The sequence below is a fragment of the Bison bison genome, unplaced genomic scaffold (genome assembly GCF_000754665.1).
Source record: "Bison bison bison isolate TAMUID 2011002044 unplaced genomic scaffold, Bison_UMD1.0 scf7180017864526, whole genome shotgun sequence".
NCBI lineage: Eukaryota > Metazoa > Chordata > Mammalia > Artiodactyla > Bovidae > Bison > Bison bison.
The window spans coordinates 1752791-1764798 of record NW_011495077.1 but is presented as its reverse complement, the minus strand read 5'-3'; the positions used below and the strand labels follow the sequence as shown (position 1 = coordinate 1764798).

The window sequence follows — 12008 nt, the reverse complement described above, 5'->3', positions numbered from 1 at the left end:
GCCCTTCCCAGCCTCCCAGCGGGTCCAGAACCCGCCGTGGCCGCGGCCGCGAAGCCCAGGCGGAGGCTCGGGCCTCTTGCCCCGACCCCGGCAGTTTCGCTGTCTCATTGTCCCGGGAGGCCTCGGTTCTCGCTCTGGCGGGAGCGGGGGTGGCGGTGGGGCTGGGGAATAGTGGGGGTAAGTGGGAGAAGGATTTCGAGGCTGTTTAGATTGATTCCCAGGCGACCCCAGGCTGCTCCTGTCCAGGAAAGAGGCGGCCGAAACGACAGTGAACTCTGGCAGAGGGAAGGCTGTTGTGACCGCCCAAGGTTTTGGAAACAGTGGCCCGGATAGGTCAGGGTAACTGAAAAGTTATGGCTTGAGGAGTAAAGTTGGTGGGAGGAAGCACTCTTAATAGGAGCCAGACAATTGGGATTCCTGGCCTAGCTTTGTAATAACTGGCTCTGTTGTCTTGGGTAAGTCATTCGATCTCATTGAGCCTGTTTCCTCAGCCAGCAAGTGAAGGTAATCTCACCTCAAGCTATTGATGTGAAGCTCCAGTGACATATAAGTGGGAAAATATGTTGTGAAGTATAAAACAGCAGCGACAGAGATGTTCTGGGGTTGTATCGATGCACAAAGAAATGTCAAGGTGATGTTTTTGTGGTCTGATGTGGCCCCTGGCTTGTGTTTTCTCTAATCTTAACAGTTTCGCCATGGAGTCATTGTTGCAGCAGATTCCCGGGCCACAGCCGGTGCCTACATCGCCTCCCAGACAGTAAAGAAGGTGATAGAGATCAACCCCTACCTGCTGGGCACCATGGCTGGGGGTGCAGCGGATTGCAGCTTCTGGGAGAGGCTGTTGGCTCGGCAATGTCGAATCTATGAGCTTCGAAACAAGGAACGCATCTCCGTAGCAGCTGCCTCCAAGCTGCTTGCCAACATGGTGTATCAGTATAAAGGCATGGGGCTGTCCATGGGCACCATGATCTGTGGCTGGGATAAGAGGGGCCCTGGTAAGTTTCGCTGCAACTGTGTGATTCTTGGGCTGCCATTACAGAGAGGTTGCATGAACAGATGAATCAAAGAGCATATGTCAGTGCTAAGGATGTGTTGATTAGTTCTCAGTCCTTCCTTCTCTTTGTTCAAGGAGGAGATGTAGTGTAGGAAAGGGCACAGAGGTAGATTAGCTGTGTCATTGATCATCCATGTGACTTAGGGCAGGTTATTTTCTCAGCCTGTTTCATCATCTTATATAGGTTCCATGAGGCAATACATGTCAAATATATCTAGTCTCTCCTGTAAAATGATAAGACATGCAAAGAGTTGTATTTAAGAATTGAGTAATAGACATAAAAACTCTAATCAGTGCAATTTGATAGAAATAATGTGAGCTAGATATAAAGAAAATAAATTAAAAAATGTGAGCTACACATGTAACATGTAATTTTACTTTTTTCTAATGGATATATTTTAAAAGCTTAAAGAAATGAGTGAAATTAATTTTAACAATTGTTTTAATCCATAATAACGAAAATATCATTTTGAGGTGTGTCGTCCTCATTTCAGGGGCTCAACAGCCACATATGGCTGGGGGCTACCATAATGGACAACAAAACCAAGTAACTACTCAAAAGTTAGTCATTTCTCTTCCCTTTTTCCCTGTAGAGAGTCTTTGGCCTAGAAGGGGCCCTTTGGGCCCATCTCCTTTCCTTGCTTGATATAATCACCTTGGTCCTGTTGTCTCTGAAAAGAATTCCTTAACCTATTTTTCTTCCTAGTATATAAAATCCTTGCCAGGAAATTCAGACTTGTATCTGATAGCAGTTCCTCTTCTGCCAATTTTGAATGTCCCTTTAGTCAAGCTGGTATACGGCTAGTCACATTCTGTGTAATTTTCCCCTTTGGTGCTTGAAAATAGTTAATTTTTCCTCCTGTTGTTTTTGCTTCATTCATTTACCCACTTGCTTTTTTTTTTTTCCTAAACTTGTGGCTTGTGGGATCTTAGTTCCCTGACCAGGGATTGAACCTGTGCCCTCTGCAGTGAAAGTGCAGAGGCCTAACCATTGGACTGCCAGGGAATTCCCTCATTTACCTTTCTAAATGCCTAGTTTTTCTCTGTCGATCAACTGTAGAATACCCACCACTTTTTCATTTGCTTTGGAGAATATTAGTTCGCCCCTTAATAGAGGATGGATGAGGAGAGACTTAAAAGTGCCTGTGAGAGAGGAGCTCAGTTTGTTACTTTGGAAATTGAGACATTTCTCTTTGAAAAGTGTGAAAGAACAGTTCCATACCTCTTGTGCGGTCTAGGGAGACATTTTGGAAATGTTGTTTTGAACCGTTAGCTCTTGGATTGGTCCCAGGTGGTGGAAAACAGTGTAAAAGAGTACAGAAACTGGCCAGCAAGGAAAACCCAGGAAACCAGAGCTTAACCTAAATTGTACTGTCTCAGAGAAGCCTTCCTGACAAGTTGTCCCATTCAGGATGAGTCAGCCCCTGGCCTCAAGCAGACTGAGAAGGGATCCCAGATTACTTCATGGGAGGCTGAATGAGATGAATACCACTTTAAAGAGAACCAGTAAAATGCTGAAAGAATTTAAGGAGGTAGGAAGAATTGCTTCTGATGGGAGAAGCTGGGGAGGGCTTCATAGGTAGGTCTCATTTTCCTGGATTTGAAAAAAGAAACATAATGAACAAAAGAGAAGGAAGAAGCATGAGGTCTTGCCAGGAGTAACTGGAAGTCTGGTTTAATTGGAGCTAAAGATGTGTGAAGCAGAGTAGTGAGCCAGAGAGCCAGAAAGGGAAATTGGAACCAGATGGTGCACTGGCTTGGCAAGGTAGTGGCAGTGGGCCTGGGAGGGGCTCCATGTTACAACCATCGGAACCTGGAAACTGATAAGGGGCGTACTTTTCAACCTGGCTTGTATCGTGATCACCTGAAGAGCTTAAGAATCTAGCTCTGTGCTTGTCCCCCACCCAGACCAATTAAAAAAGAATACCCGTGTTAAGTCCTTGGCATCTTTTTAAAAATACCTGGCTTCCCTGGCAGTCCAGTGGTTAGGACTTGGCGGTTTCACTGCCGGGGGCCCAGGTTCAGTCCCTGGTTGGAGAACTAAGGTGCTGGGAGCTGCATGCCCTGGCCAAAAAAAAAAGACTTCCTTAGATGATGCTGATGTATAGTTAGTGTTGAGACCCACTGAAATAGGAAAAATGTTAGTGATACATTGACAAAATTTGAAAATACAGAAGGAAGTGGATGGGTGGGGCAGAAGAGGGATGAGTTGGGCCCATAAGGGAGAACCACTGGAAGTATTTGAGGACAGGAAATTTAAATATGAATTTGGTGACAAAGGCATCCAGCTGGAGAGGTCCAGGGGGCAGATCGAAGTGACAAAATTTTATTAAATCTGTGTCTAACTTTTTGTTATACCAGAGGTTGGCTAACTTTTTCATAAAGGATCAAATGTAAGTAAATATTCTAGGTTTGCAGGCTCTGTAATCTTTGTCTCAACTACATAGCTTGGTTTTAGCATAAAAGCAGTCCTAGACAATATATACACAAATGGTTGGTGTATTCAAAAAAAACTATAAAAATAGGCAGTTGGGGGAATTCCCTCGTTGTCCAGTGGGTAGGATTGTGTGCTTTCACTGCCCAGAGGTCCTGGGTTTGGGGAGCTAAGATCTGCAAGCTGCACAATGTGGCCAGAAAAAAGAAAATAAATTTTTTTTAATTAAAAAAAGGTGGTTGGCCTGGCCAACTGTTTAGTCTATACCAGCACTGTCCAATAGAAATATAATGTGAGCCATACATGTAATCTTAAATGTTGTAGCCATGGTTTTAAAATTGAAAAGGAAAAGTAATTTTAATAATATATTTTATTTAACCTGGTATATCCAAAAGACTATCACTCCAGCATGCGGTAGGTACTAGCTTCATTTCAAGTGTTGAATCACATGTGGCTAGTGGCTACCATGTTGGACCATGTAGGTGCTTTACAATATGACTTAGAATTCTAGGCTTTATTCTCTTACTGTGTGATAGAAGAGATAGCATACTTGTCCAGATAATATTCCCAGATAGTCTGAACTCTGGAGGGTTAGGATTGTCTCAAACATTATCTCCCACAGTGACTAAAGTTCTGTGCTTGAAACCGAAGTCATTTGAATGACTTTTTTGGTTGTACAGAGAAGACAGACAAGGCAGTAACTGTAATGTGAGGTGAGATGGAGTGGAATGTGTAGAATCCTGAAGTCTTCATATTTAATTTTATTTCTTCACTTTTTTTTTTTTAAGCGATTTTATAGAAGTGCTATTTTCTTGAATTTCTGTTGGTCTCCCTGGGTTTCAAGAGGAAAGGAGAACTGTTGCCTTTAAAGAGGAATTAGATGTCCGAAGAGATGCTCATTGTTTCCTTACTAGCCTCATCTCTCTTTCCAGGCCTCTACTACGTGGACAGTGAAGGAAACCGGATCTCAGGGGCCACCTTCTCTGTAGGTTCTGGCTCTGTATATGCTTATGGGGTCATGGATCGGGGTTACTCCTATGACCTGGAGGTGGAGGAGGCCTATGATCTGGCCCGTCGAGCCATCTACCAAGCCACCTACAGAGATGCCTACTCAGGAGGCTCCGTCAGCCTCTACCATGTCAGGGAGGATGGCTGGATCCGGGTCTCCAGTGACAATGTCGCTGATCTGCATGACAAGTATAGTGGATCCACCCACTGAAGGAAGACGAATGTGGCTGCTTGCATTTCTTGGGGTGACTGTTGTTGGTAATAGGGGTACAGTTCCCCATCCTCTAGTGGAGGGGTCCCCAATTGTATCGGTCACATTTTTTTTTAAATCTCTGATGCATTGACCTCCATGTGTTACCAGCTGTTAATGAGCTACTGCAGAGGTAATTATTGGTTTTACTTTGTTGAATGTTAACATGACACTACTCGACCTCAGCCTGTGTTGCGTCTTTTCTCCACACTGTCCCTCCTCCAAGCACTTTACAGTCAAATGGGCTGGGACAGTGGGAGGGAAGGGACTGTAATTACAGGAAACAGTGGTGTGAAGACATTGTCTAGTGAATACATTAACATCCCCAGTCATGAAGCTAATAACAAAGGAGAGGGAGAGAGGCAGGGAGGAGGGAGAGACTTCTTGATTCCGTTTGCAAAGAGATGAAAAGTTGATGAGGTGGAAAGATGCACAGGGCTGTACCAGGCAGAGCTGCTGAGGAAAAAGCTTTCCCCCTGTGCTGGGGGAGGGGAGGCTGATGCCACATGCAGAGCAGAGAGGTGAGGAGGGTAAGCCAGTTGGGAAAGGAAGGCTTTGACCCTGGGAAAAGAGAGGACAGAGAGGTGTGTGTGAAAGCATAGTGACCAGCATCCTGGTGATGCCTGTCCTTCTGGCCCTGCGAGTGTGTTTGTGGGAGACAGAGGGAAAAGATCGTGGACCTCTAGCCTCCTGGGCAGGAAACAGCACAAAATCGTTCTTGGAGCCTGTAGGTGCGGAAGAGTCCCTGCTAAGAGCAGAGAGATGGCTGATTTGTCACCCCTAGCACTTAGGGGCTTTCCAGCCTGTGATGGCAGCAGATGGCAAGGCCTTCTGTTAAGGAGAAGACAGGAGAGATGCAGGAGGTTGATGGGAGAAACCGTTAGAGAATGAAGAGGGTGTAAATGCTGCTTTATATGAGTTGGCAAGAAGCAAGAAAGTGGTTGGTGAGGGTGACAGTGGAGTGTCCTCTTTTGAGGCCAGGGGGCTGGGAGGGGTCACTCAGAGATACGCGAGCTATAAAGCCTGTTCTCCCCTGCACTGCAGCCACCTTCCCCTCCTGCACCTTCCCTGCCGCTCAGCCTCGCGCGGTCTCTGAAGTCTCCTTATTGATTGATGAGGGCTGTCGGCCAGGAACTGATCGAGGCTTGTTAATTGCATTTGTCAAATGCAGGGAAATTGGGAATTAGTGAGACCAGAGAAGGGAGTTTGGAAAACAAATGGCTCTCTTGCCTGAGGAGATTCATTTTGCTGAAAGGTACCTCCAGAGCCCCTGGAGCCAGGAGCTGCCAGTGTGGAGCAGGACCTGCTCTACAGCCAGAGCATGCAGGAGCCACACTACAGCTCCCTCTGCGCCGCAGTCCAGAGAGGCCCAGACACAGCTGTCTTCCTCTCACTTAGGACAGTGCTTTGCAGACCTTTTACAAAATTAGAACTCTTTTTAAAATGAACTCTTAGGAGAAAATCCCAGCCCCTGAACAAAATCAAGTCAGATTGAAGTAGAGTTGAAGGGTCCAGTGCCTCAGCCATTGAGCTTTCCCCTCCAGCCACTTCTCACACCCTGCTCTCCCCACGCACACATACTCCCTGGCACTTCTTGGTACCCTAGTGAAAGTGAAAGTCGCTCAGTCATGTCTGACTCTGCGACTCCATGGATTGTCCATGGAATTCTCCAGGCCAGAATACTGGAGTGGGTAGCCTTTCCCTTCTCCAGGGGAATCTTCCCAGCTCAGGGATCAAACCTGGTCTCCCGCATTTCGGGCAGATTCTTCACCAGCTGAGCCACAAGGGAAGCCCCTTGGTAACCTAAGGAGCATAATTTGAAAATAACTGCCCTGGGAAGTAACCTGGAAGGTGAAAAGAGTTGAAAATTGGAAATCCACCCTGACCCCAGAGAGCAATGACTGCCTGGGCTCTTAGCCCATGAAAGAAAATTGAGTCTGGAGAGAAGAGAGTCTTGAAGTAGGGCTGCCCTTGTCCTGTTGCTATTCCACACCTGACCAGTGGTCTCTGTTCAATTTAACACATATTCTGCACTGCCAGAGTCCTGTTGAGGCAAGAAACATATCCTAGAGTCCTGTATTCTAGCATATCCTTGTTTCTCTGCCTTCCTGGATTTTGGATAGAAAAGACTGGCTTCATGGAAGAGATCAATTTGTGGTAGGTTTTCTGGAAAGAGCAGAGCAGAGGTAGAGCAAAGCTGCAAGTCTCTAGACCCAGTGACACCCATTCTATGATGGCAATTTCTTGCTGCTATGACTGGTAGGGAGCTGGCTTTGCAGTGGTCTGAGCCTCTGCTTGCATGGGGATGATGGATGCTGCACAGCATTGGAGAGATGCTGTTGAGTGGAGTGTACCAGTTCAGGGACTCCCATCAGATTCATTTCCCAGTGCAGTCCTCTTGACAAAGGATGATGGAAAAGAAATTGCCTTAAATAGGGGGAAGATTAATTTCTCTCGGCAGTTCCCAGGCGTCCAAGGGCCAGGGCTTTTTAAGTGATGTCTGACAATTTCTCCTCCTTCCACAGATAGCTTAGTAACACCAAAATCTGACTCCTCAGGGTAGGTGATGGGACTAATCTGATTAAATAGGGAGCAAAACACTCTTAGAGGCCCCACGCTTTCTCTTGCTGGCAGGGAATGCTGTGGGGTTGAAGACAGATGTGGCTTATAGCATCACCATACCAGGCAAGGGAGGGCTGCAGGGAGCAGCGGTGCCCTGTGGGGTGAGTAGAATGTTCAAGAGGGACAGTGAGAAGGTAAGCGAGGACATGGCAGGGAGGGAGGGAGGGCGTAGTTAAAGCAAATCAGGGACGGAAGCATAATAGTTACTGAGTGTTCCCTCTTTAGGCAAAACCAGAAGGTCAGTGTCTCTTGATATCCTCCTCAGCTAGCAAATGAGAAAACTGTCAAAGTCATTTGGGGAGTGGAAAGTTACATCCTTTGAGGGGAAATAAAACAACTGATTTATTCTGGTCCACGAGTTCTACATGGTCTGTCGGAAAGAAGCACGAGGTGGGATGGAAGGGTCAGGTGAGAAAAGGGAGGGAATCTGGGGGGGCAATTCCCCCCAGAAGGAGCATCGTGGGGTCAGTGGCAGTTTACATGCATGTATCTAATTTGCTGAGTAGAGTCAGGTATTTCATTCTTGTTGGTTTTAATTGTTTTGTTAAGAGCCCCTCCCACCAGGGTTCTAACAGATTAGATGCTTGAAAACTGACCAGTAGCAGTGACCTCAAGACAGGATTAAGAGTTTTATGATTTAAAACATATGTATATTGCAACTAAGCATCTCTGCTGTTTGGGGGATTTCTTTTTTTGTTTTTTAAATTCTAGTTTCCCTTTAGGAAGTCAGATCATATTGGGAAAGCTTTAATTATAGCGGGCAAGATGAGAGAGCAAACCTTCATCAGAACTGCCCTGATCAGCAGCTGCTGGCACCTCCTGCCTGACCCAGGCCACCCCCCACCCCCCAGCAGCCAACTGTCCACATCTCTGCAGCACACCCCAGGCCTGGCCTCAGAGCCAAGTTCTGGCTTCTTGGGGCTATGCCCCACTGAAGCATTTCAATAAAAACCATTTCTAAAATGTCCCATTCGCAGTTGTTAATGGGTCAGGCAGAAGAAATTCTACCCACGTCAGCTTCTTGGGTTTATTTAACCCAACTCGTTTCTCCCTGAAGCTCTGCCTCTGAGTTAGGGGCCAAGCCTGACTTGGTGCTTAACCCTTTATAATCCAGACTTAGCTGTCATCAACCATGAAGATCCAAACCAGTTTATTTAAAAGGAAATAAGGCAATGTCAGTTCAACCTCTTCTGATGCTTCCGCTCCTCCCCCTCCACCCCATCCTCTCAGACTGCCCCTTCTTTCTGTTCTTCCTTTGCTTGATTTCATGTTTTCTCTCTGCTCCCACTGTATAAAAATTCCCTTCTTCTCAGAATTTAAATAAAAACGAATCCATCAATAAACCAAATGCTGCTGATGGACTTTAATATAACAAGAAAAGGTTATCGCTAGCTTCAGGGTACCCAAAAAGCTGGTATTACAGAGGGAAGCACAGATGGAATGTGAGAGAGGGAGCTAGAAAAAAACTAGACAAATGAGAGACAGAAACAGAAAAGCGACTCCTGGACAGCAAGAAGGAGATTGAGCAAAGCGGAGAGGGGGACGGGGACGTGGCAGAGAGGATGGATGGAGACATTGATGGGCAGAGCCGAACTGTGAATGGGGGGGTCAGGGAGTGGGAAGGGAGCCTCCGAAGGACAGTGATAAAGAGAGTGGGCAGAGAAACGGGGAAGAAGCAAGCGGCGAGAAGCTAATGCACAGTGAAACATGTGCCCCTGGAGACAGATAATTTCTCCAGCCATACATGATGAACACGCGCCTCTGTGCGCTGCCCCTGTACTGTCACAGCCGCTTACATTCTGCGAGAATCTCTGTGTCTACACTGCTTGTGCAAGGTTGGCAAGAAGGTTGGCGCTCTCTCAGAACCACCTCCTCAAGCCAGCCAGGTAGATGGGAAAGGACAAACCTCTCTCATGAGAAGCAGCAGCATAAATGAGGCAGGGTCACAGATTCAGTGCCTTTTTTTCCCCCAGTACCTTTTTAACATTTTATTTTTAGACTCACAAAGAGGTCCTCTCTTCCCTCACCTTCCTACTCCCTGGCCACTCACCTCACAACATCCATGTCCACAGGTCAGGACAAAGGCTATTCAAATGGCAAGGAGGAAGAAAGAAACACAAGCTCCCAGGAAGACAGGAATAGCAGGCACTTCCAGGAAGAAGGAAATAAGCAGGTCCACATGGGAATTTGTGTAGCCCACGAGGGACCAAAATCAAAGGGGTATTTTTATACCTACTGCAGTTGTTTTCCCAGCCTCGCCTCAGCTACTGCTCTCCCAGGGACATCAGACATGCTTAGCCTTCCCATTCATAGAGTTCCACAGAACACATTGACCCTTTACTCATAGCAGCTCTTTTGGAGTGGTGATGTGTGTTGTTGTCTGATTAGAGGGACTCCACAGAGCACCAGGGTTCTGTGGGAGAGCTCATAATCACCTTGTTTCCCTTGAGTCTTGAGGCTGCCCTCCCAGCTTCCTCTTCAGAAAAGAAAGCAGTGGAGCATTTAAAACCAGAACAACAGGTTAAACACAGTCCCACGTCTCTAAGTAGTACCTCCCAAAGAGGGAAAAGTCACAGAAAGGTGGATCAGCCTTCAGTCAGTAGAACCCAACTGTGATCCTCAGCTACCTTGGCTACATCCAAGAGCATCTATGTAAGGTCTCATATTGTTTTATGGTATCTGTCTTCCTTTTCAGTTAAGCATTTACTCTACTATACATTTTGTTTATTCCCCTATGGCTGGCGTGGTGCACGCTACTTAGTAGAGATAATATAATGTATTTTTAATGAATAAATGCATAAATGAAGGATTTCACTATGGTATCTTAATGTCAGTGATTCTTACCCCTTCTTAGCACTGCTATTACTGCTAAGTCGCTTCAGTCGTGTCCGACTCTGTGTGACCCCATGGACGGCGGCCCACCAGGCTCCCCTGTCCCTGGGATTCTCCAGGCAAGAACACTGGAGTGGTTGCCAGTTCCTTCTCCAATGCATGAAAGTGAAAAGTGAAAGTGAAGTCGCTCAGTCATGTCCGACTCTTCGAGACCCCATGGACTGCAGCCCACCAGGCTCCTCCATCCATGGGATTTTCCAGGCAAGAGTACGGGAGTAGGGTGCCGTTGCCTTCTCCATAGTCTTAGCACTATGACTCCCTATATTATTATTGCTCCTCTGAAACATACTATGAAAATTTTTAAATGAATACAACTTAAAATTACTTGCTTTATGAATCTTTAAAAGATGTTATGCCACCCCCTGCTTGTAAATGACCACAACTGGTGCCATCAGTTCAGTTCAGTTGTTCAGTCGTGTCCGACTCTTTGCGACCCCATGGACTGCAGCACGCCAGGCTTCCCTGTCCTTCACCATCTCCTGGAGCTTGCTCAAACTCATATCCATTGAGTCAGTGACACCATCCAACCATCTCTTGGATACCATAGAAAGCAGTTTTAAGAAGCATTCTGGTCCATCCCCACCTTGCCTGGCTCATGTAGTCCTGATACCTTCCTCTTTAAACTGCAGGATTAGTTGCACACAGAATACGATCAGCCCGTAAAGAATTGAGCTGCGGGTATAGCTCTGTACATTATCTCCCTTAGTGTATTTTGTTTTATTCTGCTTTTCTCTTCAATCCATGGACAGAGGCTTAGCCAGTATCCAAGCCTGGTTCCTGGGTATCAGGCACCTGAGTGACTTGCTTTTTATAAGGAAAAGAGTCCTGGTGAAAGAGAGGAAGTTGTATCACCAAGCCCCATGCCCAAAAATGGAGACAAGTCACCTTTCTTTGGGTTTGGGTTTCCTTCAAAATCTAGCATTGTGCCACTTGCTTTTCTTCCATTGCTTAAACAGAATGCCTTGACATCCTGGTGGTGTTTATTAACTTGTGCTTTGGAATCTTCTGAAGCGTTATAATGGAGTCCTAAAATAAATCATGGAATTCCAGAGTCCTTGAGACTGTAACCTTGTTTTGAGAAAGGGTTGAATCTAAATGTTGTTGTTCAGTCACTAAGTCGTTTCCAGCTCTTTGTGACCCCGTGGACTGCTGCACGCCAGGCTTCCCTGTCCATCACCAACTCCTGGAGCTTGCTTAAACTCATGTCCATTGAGTCGGTGATGTCATCCAACCATCTGATCCTCTGTCATCCCCTTCCCCTTATGCCCCCAATCTTTCCCAGCATCAGGGTCTTTTCCAGTGAGTCAGCTCTTGGCATTAGGTGGTCAAAGTATTGAAGCTTCAGCTTCAGCATCAGTCCTTCCAATGAATATTCAGGGTTGATTTCCTTTAAGATTGACTGGTTTGATCTCCTTGCTAAAGCAAAAAAAAAAAAAAAATTATCTATTTTTAAAAATTTTGAAATGCTTGAAAACTTCAGAAAAGTTGAAAGAATAGTACAATGAATACCCACTTATCCTTCACATATGTTCACTAATGTTATTCTGCCATGTTTGCTTTATATGTATTTATCCTTTTACTTATTCTTTTCCATTTACTTATTTACTGAATCATTTGAAAGTACAGAGATCATGTTACAGAGATTATGATATTTTACCCCTAAATATGTCTCCTAAGAGCTAAGATATTCCCTTACAAAACTACAATACTGTTATCACACTAAGGAATGTAAATGATCATATTATCTA

The 12008-nt window shown here is 45.7% G+C and overlaps 1 protein-coding gene across 1 annotated transcript in view; it reads left to right on the top strand.

The window, feature by feature from the left end:
- PSMB5 (proteasome (prosome, macropain) subunit, beta type, 5) overlaps positions 1 to 4931 on the top strand; it is a 5593-nt gene extending 662 nt beyond the window's left edge. The window contains exons 2-3 of the mRNA XM_010831272.1: positions 689 to 995; positions 4421 to 4931. Coding sequence (XP_010829574.1) covers positions 689 to 995; positions 4421 to 4707 — 594 coding nt within the window. The 3' untranslated portion in view covers positions 4708 to 4931. The remainder of the gene's footprint in view (positions 1 to 688; positions 996 to 4420) is intronic.
- Positions 4932 to 12008: the final 7077 nt, after the last annotated feature.